A 24,118-nucleotide genomic window follows, 5' to 3' on the forward strand; every position below is an offset into this window, starting at 1 on the left:
AGATTCGTTGTATACGTCGCCCCAAACGGAATTTTTATGGACCTAGTTATACACCTCCCATAAAGCATAGAGGAGTAAGCGTAATGGCACGGGGCGAATTCGGCGCTGGTAAAATTTGTTTCCTTGACCCAATTAAAAAAACCATGAGCAAAAAGGTCACTCAGGACATTCTTGAAAAGGTTATGCTTCCATAGGCAGGGAAGAGTCTAGAATATGTGTTTAAACACCTTATGAAGTGGCCAAGCAGGGCTACTCAGATTATTTCAACTGAATATATTTGGATAAGCATCACGCATCGTTGGAGGGACAAAAAAGGCAATAGCGTCGAGCAGAAAGTTGAGAAGTTGCAAGAAAAGTGGATAAACATGGACTAGACAAGCAGTGATCGCCAGAAAAGGATCGCATGTGAAGTACTAATGTATTAGGTTATTGTGAAAAGGCATTCTTTAAATTGTCGCCACATTTTGTATTAAGAAAAACATGTAATCACCGCTACTTTCATGCAACACAGAAATCAGATCTTTATTAAATATGCTATGGGAACAAATTGTCACCGAAAATGATGATAAAAATTTGTGGCTGTTGTGTAAAATGTCTGGAATCGCCATCCTACCTGCCTCAAGCGCAAGCTCCAGTGCGGTAAAAAAATGTCAAATTCAAAAAACAGAAATATTATATCCTTTCGCCCACTAATGTAGGTGAAATGGTAGAAGCCCGCATACTATGCAATATTAGGGCACATTAAAGAACCCTAGGTGGTCAATATTTTCCACAGCCCTCCACTACAGCGTCCTTCCTAGCCAGAGTCTCTTTGGGACATTAAATCCCATAAACCAAACCAAACCAGTAATCAGAATGCAATTAAGCATAACTGTAAACAAATCAGTTTTCACCCTTTTTTTTGAATCACAAAAGATTAGCTCACAAAAAATTGGTCCTATGAATGGTATGACGAAAAATGTTGGCGATCGGGGAAAAAAAAAATGCGTGGTATCCACACATTGTGCCTGGTTGCAGCTAGAAGTAATGCAGCGACAACTCCGCATTGTCAGTGTCTCTTCCCAAAGAAAATGCAAACTCATTTCTGAAAATGGCTCTTTTCCTAGCTTACAGCTAGTCCATTCAGTGCATGCAGCTGCAAGAGACGCACTGAAAGGACAACCTTGCTGACAAGCTCGTCAAGTTCCTGTTCCCTTTATGTCGAGTCCCCATCCTCTCCATGAAGTGTCTTGACCCCAAAGGATGAGCAGAACCGATATCAGAGCTTTTCAGGACTCTGCAAGTCAGACTCTGTATTCAACGAGGTGACTGTACAAAGTAAATGGGAGTTTGTGCCCTCGCTGAAGCTGGGGAATTCAGCAGGTGTTTTAATTACTTCTGAAAATTTCAGTCAGTCAGTCTTTTATTTTTTGATATCACTGTGAAAAAAAGCCAAGGGAAAATCTGTTTTATACAGCACTCTTTTGCTCCAGACGGTGTTGAAAGGGGAACACCAAGTCGTCTGCTCTTTGTGAAATTTAGTGCTATGAATTATCCTTAAACTGCAATATCAGCTAAAGTTTAAGAGCTGTTTGAAGCAAATAAAACAGCTGTTGCGCATCACATTGCCACAAAGATAAGGAATGTTGGAAGGAGCAGTCAACAGAGGTGCAGCTTATGTACAGCGGACAAAAGGGATCTGCAAATCAATTTGGCATCACAGCAGCTTATCCTTGAGAAATTTTATCAAGGCAAACTACTGGGAGGCAAGCAGTATGTTGCTGATTTTGTTGTATGGAACCATGGCAAGAAAGCCTTCTCAGTTACAGTAGAGATCTGCACACCTAGTATTTTCCGTTCTCACAGCTTGGGTGTACAGTGCACGCAAACTTTGTAACAGGTCGTCGAAATGCAAGAAGTAAACATCACTAGCGATACGCAGTCAGAAGTAGCTGCATTCAGCACACGTGATGCCAGACGCGGGTGAGCATGGACCATTAACCCTTTCCGGTCAGGTGTAGTTTCCCAACTGACTACTGCACCGGTCAGCAATCTTTTAGACATTCTACCCCCTCGCAAAGAAAGGGAGTGCCACAACATGATTTGGTTATAAACATTTATTGAAAGCGTATCTTTTTCAGTTTTCATTAAAAAAAAAATTCTGGAGGTTGTCAGAGTATAATTTCCAAGAGTCACTTCCCGGTGTGTTTTTGCTGCTGATTGTGCTGCTGCACTCTTCACATTCGCTGTAGGAACTTGTGTCGAAGGAGGCACATAGTTGTCTTCGTCACTAAAATCATGTTCGCTTTCTATAAAGTCATTAGACAATTTTCCGCAAAATACGCCTACCGGAATAGAACTTGTGGCATACGAGAACCAGCCAGACATCATTGCCCGGTGTCCACAAATATATATATTAGGCCCACTTTACCAGGCAGAAAACCAGACTGCGTGCCAAATCTCTTCTGCCCGCATGCACGCGTCAGTTGTCGCTCGTCGTCTTCTTTTTCGACCGGACCATCATAGCAATCACGTGGTAGGCCGCTACAGGGCTCCCCGTCTAGCGAGGAAGCCGTGAGAGTGACGAGTGGGAAACAGGGCGAAACGCACCGGCCCGGTCAGGAAGGGAGTGGCAGCACAATTAGATGAGTCTTCAGAGTTGAAGTAAGCAGGCTTTAGGCGATCAATGGAGATATTGTACTCCCGGTCGTTGAGAAGCAGCAGAAAGTACTTGCTGTGCCACAGGAGGACCTTGAACGGGCTGGCGTAAGGGGGACGTAAGGGAGGATGCACGGTGTCATTTCGCACAAAGACGTGCGTGCAGCTCTGAAGGTCGGGGTTGACGTACACATGACGAGTAGACTGTCTTGGATGAGGAGGAACGACGTCACGCATAGCGCTGCGTAGACAGCAGGCACAGTCAAAAATGTCACTAGGAAGGGTTATGGAGGGGTCGAAGATTTCACCTGGGATGCGAAGAGTGGTACCGAACGTAAGCTCGGCGGCACTGGAGGAAGAGTCACTGCGAAAAGTGGTGCAGGTGCCAAGCATGACGAAAGGAAGGCGCTCAAGCCACGTTGTAGGGAAAGTCGAAGACATGAGTGAAGCCTTCAGTTGTTGGTGAAATCGTACGATGACGCCGTTTGATATTGAGTGCTAAGAGGTTTTTTTTGAAGTGGTTCACGCCGAGCAGCTGAGAGAGGTTAGCGAACAATGCAGATTCAAACTGACCACGTTCAGTCGTAATGGTGAAAGGTACATCAAAGCGGCTAATCCAGAGAGTGAGTAGCGCTTGAGCTATCGACTCCGCTGTGACGTCCTTGAGGGGCATCACTTCGGGCCAGCGGGTAAATCTGTCAATGCAGGTTAGCAGGTATCGATGGCTCTGGCAGAGAGGAAGAGGACCGACAATATCAACGTGGAGATGGCTGAAGCGGGCGTCCGGGGATGGGAATTCGCCCAGAGGACTCGTAGTATGGCGATGGACCTTAGCTTGCTGACAGCGGAGGCAAGCGTGCGACCAGCAACAAACGTCTACATTGATGCTGGGCCAATTGTAGCAAGATGTGACGAGCCGCTGAGCAGCGTGAATTCCAGGATGCCCTAAAGAATGAAGAGCATCGAAGACGGCCCGGCAGTATATGCGAGGCACGTAGGGTCGATGTATCGCAAACGAGGGACACGGCGCAGTCAGGGAGAAAGACTTCAAACACCAAAGTGTCGCTGCATGTGCGAAGCACTCTGAGCTCGTCATCGGTACTCTGGGCGGCAGCCATGGCTGTGACACGGGTAGGGTGTGGGCGAATGCCTTTGGCGTTTATGCGATGACCGAGGAAATCCAACTCCGCAACACTGGACTCGCTCTTTGGACTGTTCACCACAATGGCAAACTTGCCGAGGCGTGCAAGCACTTGCCGTAGGTGGAGCTTGCGAGCCTCTGGAGCTTGCGAGCCTCGGTGGTGGGGCTGAAGACGAGGATGTCGTCGAGGTAGGCAAAGCAACATGTGAGGCGTCGCAATTCCTGGTCGATGAAACGTTGAAAGGTCTGGGAGGCATTGCGGAGGCCGAAAGGAATGCGGAGGTATTCGAACAATCCGAAGGGTCTTATAAATGCGGTCTTCAGAATATCTGAGGGCTCCACAGGAATCTGATGGTATGCTTTCACCAGGTCGACCTTGCTGAAGATAGTGGAGCCGTGCAGTGCCGATGTAAAATCCTGGATGTGAGGAATAGGTAACGGTCTGGTACGGTGGCCTTGTTTAAAGCACGGTAGTCGCCGCACGTTAGCCAGTCACCGTTCTTTTTGGGCACCATGTGAAGTGGCGAGGCCCAAGGAATCGAGGAGGGACGATGAAACCCAGGTCCAGCATGTGCTCGAACTCCTTTTTGGTGATGGCCAGACGATCTGGTGCGAGGCGACGAGCCCGAGCAAACACGGGAGGGCTCATTGTGATGGTCTATCATGCTGTGGGCGACTGATGCGTGAAGAGAGGGTGGTCAAAAAACGTCCGGAAATTCGGCAACGACGCCTGACCAAGGGTCAGAAACGGAGGTGTGCGCCTGGAGAAGCCGGAGCGGTGGAGCTCGACAGGAAACACCTTAGACAGCTAAGCCCGTCTCTGAGTCCAAGATGCGGCAATGCCACATGTCGACGATGAGCTTGTAGTGCCATAGAAAGTCGGCTCCGATTATTGCTCGGCACACATCCGCGATGACAAACACCCAGCGAAAGATGCGTTTGAGACCAATGTCGAGAGTCACCGACTTTTGACCAGCTTTGACAGCGGTGAGCGGAGGCGAAGCAGGAGGACAGCGGTGCTCAGCCAGTGTAGGAGGAAGGACACAGAGCTCGGCTCCAATGTCGATGAGGCAGCGAATCTTGGTGCTACAGTCGGTGACATGGAAGAGGCAACCTGATCTTGGGCCGAGAACACCGGTCGCCGTCAGCATTTGGCCTGACCGTTTTCCACGTAGGAGCAGGGCTGGCGGCACGGCCGTGCACGAGAGCCGCAGCGATGGTGGTACCAGCAAATCGAACCTGAAGGGGAAGAACGGCAGCTGGCACGACTGAGGCTGTAATGGCGATGTTGCGAAGAATGCGTCCGGCGTGTGTGGATAGCAGCAATATCAGCTGTAAGCTGCGTGACTTGCCGGGCGGACTCCACGTTAACATCGAGGAGATGGGAATAGAGATTGCCAGCAGCCGCACCGGCGGTCAGAGAGCCGGGAGGATGATGCAATGTAGCCATGGAGGGAAAACCGACTTCCATGATCTTGTTGGCTAGCTGAGCCAGGGAGCCCAAAGTCGTGGATGCAGACACAGTCAGCATCATGTGCACCTGTTGTGGAAGACACTGCAGGAAAAGTTCCTGCAGAAGGGCGCTGTCGGCATGTGTATCCAGGTCTCCAGCCAATCGCGCATGTGACGTAGTAAGTCTGTAGGTTTCTGGTTACCGAGCTCATCGTAGGCAGTAAGTTGCTGCAATCGATGCTGTTCTGTATCGGTGGTGCACTCGATGAGCATAGCCTTTAGATGGTCGTAACGTCGCTTGGCTGGGAGGGAGCTTAGAACATAACTAACAATGGCAGCAGTAGTAGGCGTGAGCACTCCGACGACATGGTCGTACATGGTCAACACCGAACTGACGACGGAACAATGATTCTATCGTAATGAACCAAAGTTCGGTGTCCGAGGACCAGAATTCGAGAAGCTTGAAGACACATATAGGAGTCGGGAAGGAGTGGCTGGGGTGGCAAAGAAGGCGGCGCATAGGGGGTAGAATCCGAGGCCATAGCGCACAAGAGGTAGAAAAGACGAAGTGGGCGGGGCTTGGGCTCCGAGCAGTGGGAGGCCTAGCAAAGCAGCTGAGGCAGAGGCTGGGCGAGAGTTGAGAGCAAAGGCACGAAGTCTGCAGTCACCAATTTGTGGCGTATGAGAACCAGGCAGATATCTTTGCCCGGTGTCCACAAATATATATTTTAGGCCCACTTCGCCAGGCAGCAAACCAGACTGTGTGCCGAATCTCTTCTGCTCACGTGCACGCGTCAGTTGTCGCTCGTCGTCTTCTTTTTCAGCCAGACCATCGTAGCTATTGCGTGGTATATAGGCCGCTACAAACTCTTGTCACGAGTTTTTGGCGCCTATTGATAACCTTGACCAAAAAATATTTTCCAGCGGTATGGTGCTGCCATTTCTCGATAGAAAAGCCAAATAGCTAATTTACAGGTTACAACAAATCTAACCAGATGGCGCGCGAATTTACCAACAAAAACAGTAAGCAAAACGTTGTGTCAGGCCATGCCCAACAACTGACTGGACGGGTACTTTTCCACTGTCGGGTGATGCCCGACAGATGACCGGAAAGGGTTAATGCAGCAAGGTGACCACATGACCAAGAGCAGCCAATGGACTGTCATGGTGGTAAAGAGAAAACTGACGGCACTTTTCCCAATCCACTGACTTCAGCAGAGGCCACTTTCATTATTGGGTGATTGAAATTTGATTTCTGCCATCTTTTCATCTGCTTCTAGTGTGGATTTCACAAGAAATTGAAGTTAATTAACATATGCTGATTTCACTAATTCTGTTTGCAATGGTATCAACAACGCATGAAGAACTCTTAAGTGCAACAATCACCAGTGAAAAAAAAAAAAAGTCCCAAGGCCCCTCTAAATGCATGAAAATGACTGAATGTCGGCTGTTGCTATACACGAGTAATGTGATTAAGTATGGGCCTGCTTTAAAAATGTTCCCAGTGTGTAAAAACTACTGAAATACACTGCATAAAAATGAGATCTCACTAGTAAGCTATGCACATTATATAGCCACATAACGGTAGCCAAGAAATCTAGCACTTAGAGTGAGCGCAATCAGAGTGCCGATGCTGCATGTTGATAGGAGCAGGACTCATCCGTTCAGAAAGCAATCTGTTGCACCATATATGAGCACTAATTTGCTCTTAAGATCACAGACAGGTCGAGGCTTGCATACCTGAAATGAATTTTACAATTTAATGGGGGCCCGACAGGCAGCGTCGATCCAAATAGAGATCTTGGTTGCAGCCTCCTCAGACTGTGAACAGCGGCACAAAGCTTAGGTCTGCCTGCTAAAGCAGAATGCACTTTTGAGGTGACATGCTGCACATTTACAGTCTGAGACAGCATGAAATTTGGTTCCACAGGAAGACAGTTTTCGCCAGGCACGACCTCTTCAACCTGTTGTGCCTGCAAGAACACGGCAATGAACTGCACCATCCGTGCTGGTGCAGCCCAAGTTAATGTCTTTAAACACGTCGTGAAATGCCACATCAACGCAGTGGCAATCCAGAAAAGTCTTTGTGCGGAACCGTGATGCTCTCCTTACCAAACCACAATTTTCAGTTCGTGCTACACCAAAATGTTCCACTGGGGGACACGAAACAGCCCACTTTACAACAATACCACCAAGTTTCTCCCAGACATGCCACTTTCGATGCTACTCCACTAGCTCACACAAGCACACAACATACACATGAATTTACACAAGCAGATGCCGTAGACTATGATTCATGGCCAGCAGCTCTCAGCGACTGGGCCAGTAACTGAGTGACCTTGTCCGTGTTTGCAGATGTCTTGGCCTTTACCGCTGAAAGTGGATCTTCCAAGTCCTCTGTATCGGACTCTTCGTAAGTGGTCACCCAGCCATCATCCAGGGCTGCATGATGCTGAGTACTGTCCTCAAGGGGTGCGGACGACATCTGGGACTCCTCATCACCTTGTCCCAAGCCACCGTCAGTGAGTTCCTCCTTGAGCGCCGCATACTTTTCCCTCGCCACATTCACCAGCTCGAGAAGCTGCTTGAACTGCGCCTGCGAGCACAATCAACAAGCTGGAGGCTCTGCATGTGATAACCGAGCGCCTTTTGGCAGCGCCTGCATGAATGAACTGCATCTCTTCATTTTCAATTTTACTGGTAAGCTCCAAAAGTGAACAATGTTTATTGCTAAGTGTTCCATCAGTACTGGAGAATCACGCGGATTGAGAAGGCAGAAAAAAGGCTTGCAAACAAAACTGTTTATTGGGAAGACCTGCATCCACAAAGAACTGAATTACTTGGTGGCAGTGTAGCAGCAAGCATGCTCGGCGGTCTTTGAACAGAATGCCTGATTTAAAGTTGGCAAGGAACCTTCGAATAAGGAACCAAAAGCAATTACAACATTCTGGAAAAATGTGGAAGCAGCTGCGCGTGGCCACATTCAATCAAGATAACTGGGCGCATCTCACGTCACAAACAAAATGATAAAGCCACCTGCTGGAGACTTGAACAAACAAACAGTTCAAAGATGCATGGCAATATCATAATTATGAACCTATTTCCCCTTTAAAAAGATGTCTTCTGTGTTTTTCTTCAAGAAAAATGTCCATGTCATGATTTTACGTGCATATGCACGTGATATACATGCATAAAAACTTCAACGATGGTAACGGGAGTGGTGTTTTGGCTACTTCCATCAATTCTGTACACCGTGCTATTTTTCCTCAAAAGAGAAGGAATATCAAAACACTCACATTCAAGGTCCCTATCCATCCTCAATATGAGGACAAACTGACCAAGCAACCGCAAAGCAGAGTGGCCAAACATTAAGCACCCCTCCCTTCCTCAGAAAAAGGAAAGCCTGTGATACTGGGTGTGGACCTCTGAACTGAGTGCAAGTCCGAATACGAAGCCTAGCAACGAAGATTAAAAAAAAAAGATAAAATTGCCCCTTAGATCATCACCAGTCAATATTTTTCTAGCCTCAGTCCTCGGCATCTGAAATGCGATTAGCAACTTTGCAGCATTACAATTTCAGCAGCCTTATATGCTTTGCCAAATGTTGGTTCACCTGCGATATCTACAGTCATTACTATCTTTACTGTCTTCATCTGAAGCCATCGTCGGCGAATATAGGGGCAGTCTATCGATGTCGTGGCTACCTCTCCTGCTCCTCCTCCTCTCCTTGGGCTTGTCCCTGCCTTAAAACTGCCTGCAGCGCGAGCAGGAGCAATAATTCCAATAATGATGTTAATCTGGGGTGACAAGGCAGTGCTGAAGTCAAGGTGTGCAGTGGCAAAGAAAAAAGAATTTCGTGCAGCTTTGCCGCTCATTCTTTTCTGCAGCAAATACCTCTCGTGCACTGTAGTCGAAGATGCCGACACAGCTGACTGCCACACTCTTCTTGGCCAGCCTGCCCAGAAGGCGGCGCCTCAGGGCGAACACAGTTGGCACGAAGTGCGCCCGCGCGTAATCAATGATGGCGCTGAGTGAGTGGTCGAGGCCTCCTGCGTATGCATGGGTGAAAAGAAACAGGCACTTTCTGATGATGACTGGAGATGTTAGCCTGGGCCAGTGTCGTATAATGACTGCATTTTGATTCCGTTGCTCTCTTCTATTTCTCGCTTCCTGCAATTGGCTGAAGCGACGCCACCTCCCTCTTCGACATGGCTCAAGCTCAGCGACAACAGGGGCATGGCATCGAATAGAATCAATGGAATCATTACATTATATTGGCCTTGGTAGCATACACGGCAAGCTCAGACAACACATCAAGTAATATGTACTAACAGACACTATGCTAGGGTGCCTACAAGTTCATAGTGTCATGTGGTGGTGACAATGCCACAGACAACAGATCAGCAGGAGGCTGGCGTAGCAGTGAGATGAACTGTTGGGCTGGCTTGCACACTCAGTGCAACTGAATAACTCAGCGGTGTCGAAGATAAAATTCACTGCCACTCTCGGCCGCACTCAATTTAAAGATGGCGACAAACTTTTGGGACATGCTGAAAGCACCCACGACAATCTCGAGCATCGTGGAATTAGGTGTGCATGGCTACAATCTTGCCAGGGAAACTGGTCATGCTGTTGTGTCACAAACAAAGGATCAAGGCTGTGTACCGGCACCTCCAAGCATGAATAGCATGTTCCCTATTGTGCTTTGCACAAAGAGCGAACATGTAGACAGGCTTGCACATGCCTTTACTGAATACACCCAGGCAACGATGCAAGCTCCAAAATCCCTTTGAGTTGCACATGCAACATAACGCAACCTAATTTCGGACTGGAAGCAGTGACTATACAGCTCTCAACAGCTGAGCCCAGGGTTGCAGAATCAAATTTTGATGGATACGAAAGTCATACGGTGACGGTGTGCTATGTCAATGCATGTTAAGGAAACCCTGTGGCTGAAATTAACCCATAATTTTTCACTATTTCACTAAAGCACTCTTTATCATCTCTGCCAAGCTTAGGCTCCCTCCATCATCTCTTCCCTTACAGTGCAGCCGAGGTGTCCATAGAGTAGCGAGATGGTCATCATCATCATCATCAGCCTAACTATGGCCACTGCAGGGCAAAGGCTTCTCCCATGTCTTTCCAATTAACCCTGTCCTTTGCCAGCTGTGGCCACCGTACCCCATTAACTTCTTAATCACATCTGCCCATCTAGCTTCCTGCCAGCCCCTGCTACATTTGCCTTCTCTTGGAATCCACTCCGTTACCCTTAAGGACCAGCAGTTATCTTGCCTTCGCATTACATGCCATGCCCAAGCTCATTTCTTCCTCTTGATTTTGACCAGGATGTCATTAGCCCCCGTTTGTTCCCTCACCCACTCTGCCCACTTCCGATCTCTTAACGTTACACCTATAATTTTTCTTTCCATTGCTAGCTGCGTTGTTCTTAACTTAAGTTGAACCCTTTTCGTTAGCCCCTACGTTTCTGCCCCACAGGTAAGTACCGGTAATATGCAGCTGTTGTATGTATACTTTTCTCTTGAGGGATATTGGTAAGCTACCATTCACGATCTGAAAAAACCTGCCATTTCTGCTCCCCTCCATTCTTATTCTTCTAGCTATTTTCCTCTCATGATCCAGATCAACGGCCACTACCTGCCCTAAGTAGACCTATTCCCTTACCACTTCCAGCACCTCACTGCCAATTGTGAACTGCAGTTCCCTTATGAGACTGTTGACATTAATTCGGTTTTCTGCATGTTCAAGACCTACCGTTCTGCTCTGCCTGTCTAACTCACTGATCATACTTTGCAGCTCATCTCCTGAGTGACTTAGCAAGGCTATGTCATCAGCAAATCGCAAATTAGTAGGTACTATTCTCCATTAACTCTTACCTCTAACTGTTCCCCATCCAGGCCTCGGAACACATCCTGTAAACAGGCGCTGAATATCATTGGCGAGATCATGTATGTCTCCCTGCCTGACACCCTTCCTTGTTGGAATTTCATTGCTGACTTTATGAAGGACTGTGGTAACTGCGCGGTCGTTATAGACACCTTCCAGTATTTTCACATACGATTCTTCTACAGGTCATTATGTATTAACTGTCGTTATAAAACATTCCCTGACCATGCGAAAAGTGGTATGTAATGGCATATGGCATGGCACCTACCTTCGGCCTTGACTTCCTCGATGTCAGGGGCAAAGATGATGCACTTGAGCTTGTTGAGCAGCAAGTACTTGTGCACCTCCTTTAGGCCGTAGACCAGCCGTCGCTTGGATCGGGCCTGCCTCAAGCAAGGAAAACAGCAACAAAACATTACAGTAACCTAGTACACGTGGAAGCAGCAGCTCTAGTAAGCTTTTAGGTCTAATGAGCATTGAAGGGTCAGTCTACTGAATTTTATCGACCATATTTTATTTGCAGCAACCGATAGCTCTTTACTCAAATTACCGTTTAGCCAGCTGTGGTGCCAAGGAGTGCGGTAGAACATTTTAAAATAGAATTTATTAATGTGGGAACACATCTGTATGAGATGGTAGTCTCATCTGGCAACCATCTGGATTTCCGCCGCGCGGCGACAAACATGGCGGCGCCTATCGAAGCCGGACCTCTCGCTTCGGACTGAATTCTCGTTGTTGCTGCCTTTTTCAGTGCGTTCAGTGGCCATAAATGGGGCGCCTGTCTTTCGCTTCGTCTCATCTCGCCTATAAGAAAACATATAAGAGATAAATTTGCTTTATTTTAATAATTAGAGTGACGATTCTACCGCTCCTAGGCTTAAGTGGAGAGTCGGTTTGTTTACAGCAATGGTTCCCGTCCTGACGACCAGATGGCGCCACTATAGGCTGAGTTTATTTTTGCGTCTCTGCTAGCATACGCTGAACTAAAAGTGGGAATGTGCCTGCGTTTTGCGTACGTGTAACTATAAATATTCATGTGGTTTACAGAAAAAGCGAGCGGTACGCATTCTACAGTTTACTAGAACAAAACGTGCGTTTCTCTGACATTGGGGCATACAAATGGTACGTAGTATATTCACTTATGCTTCTACAAAAAAAGACTACCACTTTCTTGAACAAAATGAACGTTTGGGGTCGCCACCATGCTTTTTTATGCGACTTTTAACGCCGAAATAAAATATAAATTCCTGCCTAAACCGGGCGCAGACCCCTCGTTATTGATGTTCTAGGGTGCCAACTACCAGAATATGCCATTATTTATACACTCATCTAGGTGAGTAGACTGACCCTTTAAGTGTGTTAATGTCCAGCTGGTTTTTTACAGCAGACTGCCTTGAGTTCTCCCAATGTAATCTGCCCATCGGGTCACAAGAACATCCAAAAATGTGATGCACTTTGATCTCCCACTGTCCCAATCAATCACAATGCGTGGTCTTCCCTTTGCTTGTTGCATTCCTTCAAAGAAGCTCGCAAGGAAACGCCATGTTCACTTAAATTTCAAGTGTTTCCTCTGCTGCAATTTAACACTGCTCAAATAAATAACTGAAAGATGTGCAAAAAACACTCAAGCGATACGGTCGATCGCTTCGCCTAAATGCGTTAGCAGCTAAATGTTTGTTATATCTGATGTTGACACACTTTAGTTATATCCGAGGTAGTACACTAAAGTTTGATATATCCAAGGTCAACACACTAAGTTCGCTACACCCGAGGTCCAGACAGAAAATATTGTTATGTCCGAGGTTCCACACTTAGCATGACTAGAGGAAGCAGCATGAAAAGAAGAGGATGAACACAGAAGCTGACAGAACAGGCGCCGAACTGTCCTCTGCTTCTGTGTTTGCCCTCGTCTTTTTGCGCTGCTTCTTCCAGTCATGCATCCAGACTAACAAGCCCCAATCACTACTCTAGCATACTTAGATTTATTACATCCAAGGTAACACACAAAACTTCTTTATATCCAAGGTGGCGTACTAAGGTTCCTATGCCCAAGGTTCATTCATAGCCGTTCCACTGGCAACTGACAGACGGCTTTTGCCATTTCCACTTGCAAAGGCCCTTGTAATGCTAACGCATTAAAAGCTTGATTTCACAGGGGTCATACAGAAGCACCAATGGTGCTGAGGTGGACTCTTGCTGCCAGAAATGAGTGCGCCTATTGGAGCAGTCATATACTTTGTGTAGCACGTCAGACAGCCAATGTAATTTACATGATGGTACACGCCACCAACAAGGGACTAAAGGCCAGACAGGCCAGCATGTTACCGCTATAGTTGCCTGAAGGGGTTTGGTCAACAGAGCTTGTTTGTCAAATGAATGTTTGCACAAAAAGAGATGTGAAATCAAATGCTCATTGCTTCAGCAAGGGTTAACATCTGTGTCAAGACAATATTTTTTTTACTCCGGAGCATCCTGTTCTTAAAAACGATGCAAGAGCGATGTCTGCAAATTTGTTTCATCCCAACTGTTGCCATCATGGTACCGATTGGAATCATGCAATTTGAAAAGATCACTGTTTCCACATCAGCATACTATGCACTGAACCCGCATCAGAGCACAACTATGTATGTGGAGAGGGTGTCAAAGGGAGTGTGGTAACCACTTTCTCTGCAGTGTCAGTATTTAGCCTTGCGTGGCTAGCCTACGGAGTTTTCCTTACCTTGGAGCGTTCCAAAAAGCCATAAGAGTATTACGCCGACTTAATGTGACAATAAACCAATCCCAACAAAACTGAGTGGGGTTGGTTCTCAATTGCTCTTACTCCTGCGTCGCACTAAGGGTGCTCAAACACCCTCCCACAGACACACCTTGATGGGGTCCTTTTGATACAGCCGGTCCTGGAAGAATACCAGGTCAGTCAGCAGGGTCCTCGCAGTCGTGTTGATTTCCACAGTTTGAACGTGGTCGCAATAGCTGCACATGGTAGAAAGGAAGAAGTGAAAACTCAAGCCTGTAACCTTGATGCTGCAAGGCATGCATACTGTGCGACAGCATAGAAGTCTCGCAGCAAAAACTCGCTGTCTGCCGGCACAGTCACACCCTCAGGGGCTGTGAAGCAAAAGAATAGAATTGCCCACAAGTGGGGAACAATGACGGTGCGAAGATCAGTTTCGCTGGCCAGTGCATTAGACCACTACACCATTGCTGAAGCTTACCATCCTGCATCACATTCTCTTGATTACAAGTAACACTGACCAATAAAAACTAAACAACCACCAAGTGCAGCTCAAAGAAATTATGCACATGTAATGAAACATGCACGATCCACAAATGTACCAAGTATGCTCGAGTGTCGTCAATTTAGACCGGCAGTTACTGAGCCTCTAGCGCCATTTTTGTCATTTTTGGTCCTTTTCAGAGTGCCAGTTCTAAATAACTACCCATTGGATCCAAAAACGGGTCCCTATTTAATGAGATTAATGTTTCATTTAAAGAGTGCAGAATCAGTCCTCTTCTTGGCACAATACTTTATCCGAAAAACGTCATGCCAGCAGGCAAGTTGAATAAAAGTATTGTTTTATGCACTCTGTTTTTTGCTCAGTTCACTCATGTCATGAATAATTTCTATTAACCATGCACACCATTATAAAGTAAATTCATTTCTCTTTCTAATGACAAAGTTGTTTTTATGCGCCATATAAGCTGAAGTGCCACAGCGATCGTGCAAACATTGTGAAAAATGGCTAGTGGTCATGCAAGCGTGGGCCTTGAAACATATGCACGCACACATGCATGCACACCTGGTCAATGCATCAGCCAGCGTTTCCTTTGCTAGATGCTGAAAATGACATACGTCTGGAATTCATACCAGAAACTGTTGCTGACAACAAACAAAAAAGCCCGCCTGCACAACAAACTAAAGCTACAATTGAATGAACGATGCACTGTGGTAAATAGAATGCAGAACCAGTGCAATGCAATAATCCCTCGTCGAGTGTGTTTCAGTTTTATTCGTTTCCAGTGATGGGCTCCAGCATGCCGCGTCCCCGTTCTGTGTTGATCATTGGTTGGAGCCAAGTGACAATGTGCTGTAACATCATTAGAACCAATCACAGAAGGACGGAGAAAGACAAGAAAAATGAAAAAAAAAATCGAAATGAAGTAGCATTACACCAGTCAAGCTATATAAAACAGTAAACAAACCCACAAGTTGCACACAACAATCGGGCACCTCTACCATAAACAACTATTTTCTAAGCAAAAAATATTTGCAGTCTGTCTCGTCGTAAAGAGTAGGCATAAATATGAAACACACTGCTGGAAAGGCATGGCACAATTCAAAGCACTTCACAGATAGTAGTAGCCGCACTCAGGTATTCAGCTCTTAGGTTTTTTGTTTGCACGTGCGCTTGTGCAAGAAAATGGCTTTTAAGCATGTGGATGAGTAAGAAATACGTCAGTTGAAAGTCCAGCGTCAGTGTGTGTTTGTGCCTTCTCCAGCGTCTTTGTTTTTGCGGTTGTTTTGCTAGAGCAAAACTTTTTTTTTTTTTTTACTAGGCAGCACGGTGACAGCCCCTCGCTACTTTCACTGCTTGACATGCCACAAAACTAACCCGTTACCTTTTGCTACCGTCTCACCTTCGTGCGCGGCTACATAAAGCTGCTGCCAGCAATACAGGTGAGCCTTTCAGTCTCTTGGCTACTGATTCGGCCCCTTTGCAGAGATATGCGCCCACCAAACATTTGGAAGCACAGAAGGAAAGGATTAAAAGTGCACCATTAAAGCACATAGTGAGAGGGCACTGCAGCGACGGCCCCGTGCTCTGAAGCACTGGGAAATGAAGCTGTCCTATTTGTGCCGGCATTGGTTAAAGCCCGCTCGGGGTGCAAGGATGGGGAAGTTTTGTTTGTTGTTTTTTTTTTCCTGCTGGATAGCATTCAGAAGAAAATTTTTGGAACGCTTTGGCCTCAAGTCTGGCTGCGGTTTGAGGACAATGTTAGTTTCCCCACAGTGGGAAGAACTAAAGGCAATTCATGCCAAGTCCTTCACTCCAATGCAACTGAATGCGGGGCGCTCACTCTCTGAACCGGGTGGAGTGCAGGCGCCTCGTCTCAAGTTTCTCTGTTTCTTCCAGCAGAGGGAGCTGCATTGCTGGGTCACCATCTTCGAGGCCGCCAGACTCGGGCACTGGGCTCTCGTCCAGCTCGACCACCACTCTGGGGATGGCCAGGAGGCTCTGTCGGGCTGCCGAGGCAAGCCGCAGCTTCTCCTGCCGCTGGCGGCGTTCCTCGCGCTCTTTGAGGACGATCTGCAAGGGACAAGCAGGAGTGGGGGAGGAGGAGGAGGTAGAGAGGGTGTACTAGCACACAAGTTAAGAGAGTACACATTATTGTGGGCATGGCAATAATGGTACAAAATACAGTACAAAGCAGAACAGAAAATTCAGTGCAAAAGTTTGGAGATACAGCCACGTATCACTGGGTGAAGCTGCTGCAGAAATGCATTCCCACCAACTGAGCTTGCCATTGGTGACAGACTGTGTTAAGCTACAGCGCCTACAGCACCGGCGGCTCCTTTCCCCCCCTTTTGCCAGTAACTGCTGTGTCTGTTGGAAGTCTGGAGGGGTTGAGAATGATGACAGAGTGTCGCGCGCTTCGGACGCTGTCCAAGGCCGCGGGGAAATGGGGAGCAAGACTGCGAAAAGCCTTGTCGGGGTCACAAAGGGCCGATGACCGTTTTCATCGAAAAGGGATGAGCTCTCAAGTGTGAGGGGGGGTTAAATAAGGTCGGCGCCTTGTGAAACCACCTGACTGTCCAGCGAAGCAATGGAGTTCTGCTTTACTGACGCCTCGATAGGTTGCAGGTGTATCGAGATACATATGCGAAACCACGCACCCTGCATGTTCCAGGAAAAGTGCGCGGTCCGCTGAGTCGGGCTCTGGCGAGCCCTGGGCTCCACCCACTTGTGTGTGTGATGCCATTGCACTAGTATTGGTCGGAATTGGGCGAGAGCAGATGTAGTAAAGCTCTGCCCGATTATCGGAGGGTTTAAAATCTAGCTCCAACAAAAGCGCTCAGGAGGAGCGCGCTGAGTCTCAGTCTCGGCAGCTTTTACACGGCTCCTCTTGCAAACAGCCTTTTCTCTTGTTGCTTTTATTTTGGTCTAGTCTTCAATAAATCAGTTTTTTCTGTCAAGAAGTTGGAACTGCTGCCCCAACCGGCAACGTGTCGTTGGAAGAGTGGACGAAGACGTGAATTGCCCAGCATTCGACCAGGCCAACCGGCCATTCTGACGTTTTACGGAAAAACTTAACTGACTGCAGTGCCTTTCATCTGTTCTTGGCTTCGTCCCTTCCCTCATGGCGTCGTTGAGGTGACCTTTTTCTCATAACCGCTCATTTTTTATTTGTTGCCATTTTGTACCTCACGAAAAAGAATAGGTCGGCCAACTGAACTCAAGAATCAAATGGGTGAGGTACGTTTTCAAAGTGAACACAAAGAACCACGAGAAAACTGTCCGCCAGCTATTTCCAGTTCCAATTTTCTCCCACACATTGCCTGTTGAATTGCATTCACCGTGCACGTTGCCACAGAGATACGTCAGGCCTTGCTGCTGGACTTCTGGTTCCGGCCAGCCAAACTAGCGCAGCAAACGTGTGCTCTTGTCACCTCCCCCAGCAAATTCCCGGGGATAGCTTTGCCCCAAGAATGAGGCGAGTATAAGTTCGCTGCCGATGCCTCTAAGTCGCACTCTCGCCCCAGCTGGTGAGTCGTAAGACCTTCTTATGCAGCCTTCTATTTCCGAGGAATGCCTCGATGTTCCGTAGCTAGCTGGCCTGCTCTATGTATTAATTGCAAGTGTAATAAATAATATATATGTGTTCACGCTTTGTCGTCCCTCCCTTCGTTCCCTTGAGCACAAACCCCTCCGCGGTTAGCGAGCGAGAACGCTGCATCCGCGGAGTGAATATTTCCACAAAGTTGGTGGTTTCTACTTCGGTTGGTGGTTTGGCACCAGCGAAGCGCACAACAACATGGTCGCCGCTTCTCCAGCATCCCAACACTGGGACTTTGCTGTCAATACCGTCGAGAATCTTGGATTCGGAGACACTGCGGTCAACTGCGAAAATGAGGCCAGTGGATGTCCTGTCACCGATCTGTTTGGCACAGACTTTAAAGCCACAAAGATTGTCCAACTCCAGGATTGGAGTGAGATCGGCTACAGGATGGCAATCAACTACGCAAACATTGCGGCACTGATTTACGCATACAACAACAGCGCCGTGCTCTTTAGACACGAATGATGCAATGACATCTCCGGCAAAGCCAAGAAAGTTATCCTTATTGCCATGTGGGAAGAAGAATATGGTGGTGGTGGGGCCTGACGACGACCTGTCGTAGAAAGCTGCCTGTGTGTGTTGAGTGTCGAGAGGTTTCTTGAGATGCGACAGTAGAGGATACAGCTACGCCAGAACGCATATTTCCGCTTGCAGACGACGCACCAGAAAGAAGGGCCTGCTCGAACGGGTGAAAGGCGAGTCACCCACCGCGGTGGTTCAGTGGTTAACGCGCTTGTTTACTGAGCCGGAGTACCCAGGTTCGAACCCGACCACGACAGCCACGTTTCGATGGAGGTGAAATGCAAAAGGTGCCCGTGTGCTGTGTGATGCCAGTGCACGTTAAAGATCCCCAGGTGGTCTGAATTATTCTAGAGACCTCCACTACGGCACCTCTTTCTTCTTGCACTCGCACCTTCCTCCCTTCCCTTACATGCGCAGTGAGTTATGCGAGAGATACTGCGCCATTTCCTTTCCTCAAAAACCAATTTATTATTAGTCGGTAGTGCTCCGGCCCATGATGCTTAAAGTGCCCATGGTGGCTAGTCTGGAAGCTCCATGCAAACTCCCATATACAAGGTAAACTACCATAACCTACCAAGGTAAACTCTACCATATAGTAGCTGAAGTGCAGCGCACCCAGCTTTCCCTCTATGTCGAGTACCGAATGCGGCTGACACAGCGAATTCAACGCATCATCCAGAGGAAATGCGACAGAATATGCAGGACTTCAGGACATGAGAATGCATTACTAGAATGAGAAAGCATTACTAGTCCCATCACAAGAAAAACTGGTGGCGCGTGTGCGTGTACTCACAATAGGGTGACGTCATCAAGAAGCTGTATGACGCAGACTGCAAGACAAGTGTCAGGCTGTGACGTCAAGGAGATGCGGCGGCGCTGGCGTCAGCAGAGACTTTCGTTGTGTGGGCAAAAGGCGGGACCGTCCGCTTTTGGTTGTGTGCATAATTCACCACATGCCGATAAATTGTGATGTGGTTAATTGCGCCGCAAGGCAGATTAAAGGACACAGATAAGTTTTCATAAGTTTATTGCAGTAAGATAGGCACGAAAGCAACAAGCGCTGTGGCCGAGGAGCAGGACGACTGATCGGTTTCGCGGCTAGCATTGCATTTCTGCATTGAAATCGGTCAGTCCGCCTCTTAAAGGAGAACAGACACCTAAATTTTGGGTGCGTGTTTTCTTGTTTATAATGATGCGTAAGTCATTAGTATACACGGATTACCACGTGATATTCTCCTACTACCGCTAAGTAATAGACGATATCCGTAGGGTGCCTTGATGTCCGCGCGACATTGAGGCACCCTAGATGTGCGAAATGTGCAGCGCCATCTCTCGGCGCTCCGAGAACTAAGTCCTCTATGTAGGTTTGGTACAGAAAATGAAACCGCGGCCTAGCGTTGGGTTAAAACGGCTGCGTTTCGTTTGAAAAGTAAAATGCCAATGCACCCTTACGCTACGATGTCCACTATGCAAAGACACTATGATGTGTGCCACAACCAGATGCGTTCCACCTTTTCTCTTTTTTTTCTGGTTTGGTTTAGTTCACGGGGTTTAATGTCCCAAAGCAACTCAGGCTGCGAGACGCCGTAGTGAAGGGCTTCGGAAATTTCGACCATCTGGGGTTCTTTAACGTGCTCTGCCCTACGTTTTAGTAACACCAAATGCCATGCGAGGTATGTGTCACTCAGTCGATCAGTGCACGGGTCTCGCTTTCCGCTGATTTTTCAGAAAGCTTTCTAGGTGATTTGTGTTTAAATTAAGACAGAGACCAGAGCCTTTGTTGTCTCTGATCAAAATTAGAAGCCGATTTCGCGCACTATTAAGTCTCCAATAGCACACAGTCGGTCAGTTGTGAATATATAACGTAATAGAGAAAGCAAATTTTTTGAGCCGGCCTACATCTGTGTTCTTCAAGCGTGTATTCCAGTTGCAAAGAAGTGCGTTCATTAATGTGCAGGCAAATTGTGGCCATGGGCACTCAGTGCGCTCCATCTACAAACACGAATAGCTCGTGCCGTAGCGAACTAAGTGCACTCGAAGAACCACACGCCAATTATTGCTAAGTTTGCTGCGTGTTCAATTAGTTTTAGCAGGGCTAGCAAGCTCTCTGAACCATGTTGCAAGATCCCAAGCACTGTTTTCTGCGATCGCAGCCGCATATATGTTATGTGCGCTTAAGCATCTTTGTGAAGAAATACACCCTACTTATAAAAACTCATGTGTGAATGCTTTATTTTTTGAGGATTCCTACATTCGATATCTGCAGTGATGAAAGTCTGTGAAAAAAAATTGGATAATATAGGTTTGGTTTGGTTTATGGGGTTTAACGTCCCAAAGCGACTAAGGCTATGAGAGACGCCGTAGTGGATAGGTACTTTACTGTGAAGGAGGGACGCCTTTCCAAGCTTGTAAGTATGTGCTCCAGTGTTCTGAAAATGCTTGAGGCCGTCTCATTTTTTTATCGTTGTGTCAAGCACCAACAGCTTGCTTCACAACGAAGAGATTTGTCCAATTTGGACCGCTGCACACACAGCTTTACAAGCGTGTCGAGTCCGTGCATGCACCTACAGCTGTAGCATCTTTCTCTAATCAAGCCGCCGCGGTGGCTCAGTGCTTATGGAGCTCGGCGCCCGAAAGACGCGGGTTCAATCCCGGCCGCGGCGGTCGAATTTCGATGGAGGCGCAATTATAGAGGCCCGTGTATTGTGTGATGCCAGTGCACGTTAACCCTAGGTGGTCGAAATTTCTGGAGCCCTTCACTACGGCGTCCCTCATAGCCAGTTCCTTTGGGACGTTAAACCTATTAACCATGTAATCAAGCGCGCGCTTCATGGCAGCGCGGATTAACGTCCAATCCGCGCTACAGTCAGTGCTGTTATTTAAAGATAGGTTGAGAGATCGTGCTTTCTTCTTACGCAACTTTTTTCCTGGCTTTTCTCGCAACATTCATTCAATATACCGTATTGTGCGTTTTTATCGTAAAGACTTTCAAAAATTTTCCCGCCTCAACCGCTCTATCGTTTGCGGTGAAACTGCACACAGAGATTGCGCAATACGGTAACTTTTGTATCGTAGCAAGTTTTACAACGGTACTTACTTAGTTGAGCTCTGCATGATGCGAAATCGTAGTTGTCTGCGTTCAAATCGTCGAACCAAAACTCGCAGACGCCGTTTTTTCGCTGAAGGGCGGCGGTGGCGCCATCTGTTTTCAGCAGTGAAAAGCGTCACGACAAAGTGCCGCGGTGATTTTGCAAATAATATCACCTGAAAGGTAAAGCCTCGTTAAATCAGTTGTTCTGATATTTTTTTTCGCTCAGTTAGCCGAAAAAGCGGCACATTCAAAGGGCACGCGTACAGTGTAGGCACGCGCTTCATGCAACGCTCACCTCGGCTACCTCAGCGCCTTGTCGTGACGCTTTTCACTGCTGAAAACAGATGGCGCCACTGCCGCCCTTCAGCGAAAAAACAGCGTCTGCGGGTTTTGGTTCGACGATCTCTACGCAGTCAAGTACGATTTCGCATCATGCACGGCTCAACTAAGTAAGCACCGTTGTAAAACTTGCTACGATACAAAAGTTACCATATTGCGCAAGCTCTGTGCGCAGTTTCACCGCAAACGAGCGAGCGGTTGAGGCGGGAAAATTTTTGAAAGTCTTCACGATAAAAACGCACAATACGGTATATCGCAAGTACGAAAACTGAAAAAAAAATAAAATAAAAATAAATAAATAACTGCGTCTTTGCTTACAATATTTTGAATTACATGTGCCTCCTTTCCTCTTGTTAATATCGACTGATAACACGCAATACTGGCTTCAACGGCGTTTAAGCAAGACGAGGTTTCAACGAATTGTGGCGAAAATCAACCGGCGCCGGGCTCTGAAACGGTGACGTCGAAAACCGCGGATGTGCATTGCACATTGCAGTAAAGGAATGGCATTACACAGCTAGTCGAGGGTCTTGTGTGATTATACTGCAGTGCACGAAACTCCTGGCATCGGCGCGAACGAAAGTTCGCACTGCCACAGAAGCTTGTCAACACATCAGCGCAAAATAATCGCTCGCTACCCTACCCGATGAATTCGCGTCCACCTGAAAATAAAAGCCATGATAATGCGCGATGCCTGAACCGGTGCTTTAATGCGCGCATTAAAACATCATTAAAACGACAACGGCACATGGTTCGACTTTCCAACCCACTTTCGAGTGCCTGTTCTTGCTATCATCAGCGCCAGACTTCACGCGGAGCTGAGGACTCGGCAGGAGTGAGCTGGCGCGCTTACTGAAAGCACCTACATTTGGTAAAGCCGTGCAAGCACCGCAGCACCTAAAGCTCGCCTTTAAAAATTCCACTCGCAAGATTCATGACAGCTATACCGGTATCGAGAAAGTACGCCCAGAAAACGATGAACCATCGCGGCTCGACCAAAGATGGAAACCGGAAGCAGTGCACGTTGTTACCAGACCACCAAGCAGTTTCGCATATCGTCGTAGTGTTTCGGTTTAACGTGGACTGTTACGTCAAAGTGTCGGATACCAGTGAAGCTCCGCCCACATTCAACCTCCGCGCACAGAATCCCTCCACGACAAAAAAGTAGTCCGCTGGTTAAACGTTTCTTGTTATGTAAACAAGAAGCTTATCACAAGAAAAAAATTATGAGCTCTAGGATTTTGACACGTGGATTGTTCGATATAGTCAAGCATTTAAAGGCTGGTTTCGTTTACAGTTGCGGTTGGCCTGCGGAGTAATACAGGGCGCCGCGGATCACGGCCCAGTGTTAGCAACTGCTGTTTTTTTAAGTTGTATCCTACCACGTGTGGCATGAAAAAACTGCAATATAATCATCGCTTTTACATTCGTTGTCATTCAGACTCTTGAGGAAGGCTGGCTTCAGCACTTCGTGAATTAAAACGATGAAGCAGCGATTATATCGACGGTTTTCTCTCACTTCACATATAACCACACTTTGACGTCACAGCTATCATAAGTTTAGGCGCAATATTCCGTGTGCTTGTAATCGTAAATTGAACGCAAGGGACCATTTTCAAATGATAATCACCCCGGACAACGTGCCCAGTATCAATTCGCACGAAAAGACCAAACAGCTGCTACCGGTCGCCTTCGGCGTTCACAGCGAGCCGCTAACGCGCGACGTTTGAATCAGCACCGGATTCTGTAACGAGTTTTTCTTCTTCTCCATTTTCATTTTCGCGAGCTTCAACATGTGTGTCGTTTCAACATCGGTCCAACAACACTAGGATCTCGGCAAAGTCACGCAGTGTTAGTTCCTAGATTAAATTTTATTCATTGTAGGTCGACCAGAGCCTGGCGAACACAGCAAATACTACACCAAAAGCCACTCCGATCAAGCAGAATGCGCACTTATGAATCTAAGTTCTAAAATAAGAAGAAAAATATTTATAGTTTACCAGACTGAAAGACTGAACGTAAATTTCGTTTGGAGCTCGAGAAAAACGGCTATGCATGTGCTCGCGCAGATCTCAGATCGCATTTGCCTTATTCAAAATAGAAGCGGCTCAGCGAAGGTAGGAACCACGTACTAAAAAAGGTTCGGCATATTTCAAATCTGATTCGCGCCGTGCGTCGCCCCATCTTTCAGC

General features: G+C 47.3%; 1 protein-coding gene across 3 annotated transcripts in view; it reads right to left on the minus strand.

Annotated features, from left to right (window-relative positions):
• Nucleotides 1-1,384: 1,384 nt before the first annotated feature.
• Sbp2 (SECIS-binding protein 2) overlaps nt 1,385-24,118 on the minus strand; it is a 57,027-nt gene continuing 34,293 nt past the window's right edge. For all 3 annotated transcript variants that reach the window (XM_089548495.1, XM_089548494.1, XM_089548496.1), the window contains 5 exons: nt 16,214-16,443; nt 14,002-14,107; nt 11,403-11,517; nt 9,125-9,279; nt 1,385-7,826 (listed from right to left, as the gene is read on the minus strand). In XM_089548495.1, the coding sequence (XP_089404621.1) occupies nt 7,518-7,826; nt 9,125-9,279; nt 11,403-11,517; nt 14,002-14,107; nt 16,214-16,443 (915 nt within the window). In that variant the 3' untranslated portion in view covers nt 1,385-7,517. The remainder of the gene's footprint in view (nt 7,827-9,124; nt 9,280-11,402; nt 11,518-14,001; nt 14,108-16,213; nt 16,444-24,118) is intronic.

This window comes from Amblyomma mixtum, chromosome 6 (assembly GCF_055824585.1).
Source record: "Amblyomma mixtum isolate Tamu chromosome 6, ASM5582458v1, whole genome shotgun sequence".
NCBI classification, from domain to species: domain Eukaryota; kingdom Metazoa; phylum Arthropoda; class Arachnida; order Ixodida; family Ixodidae; genus Amblyomma; species Amblyomma mixtum.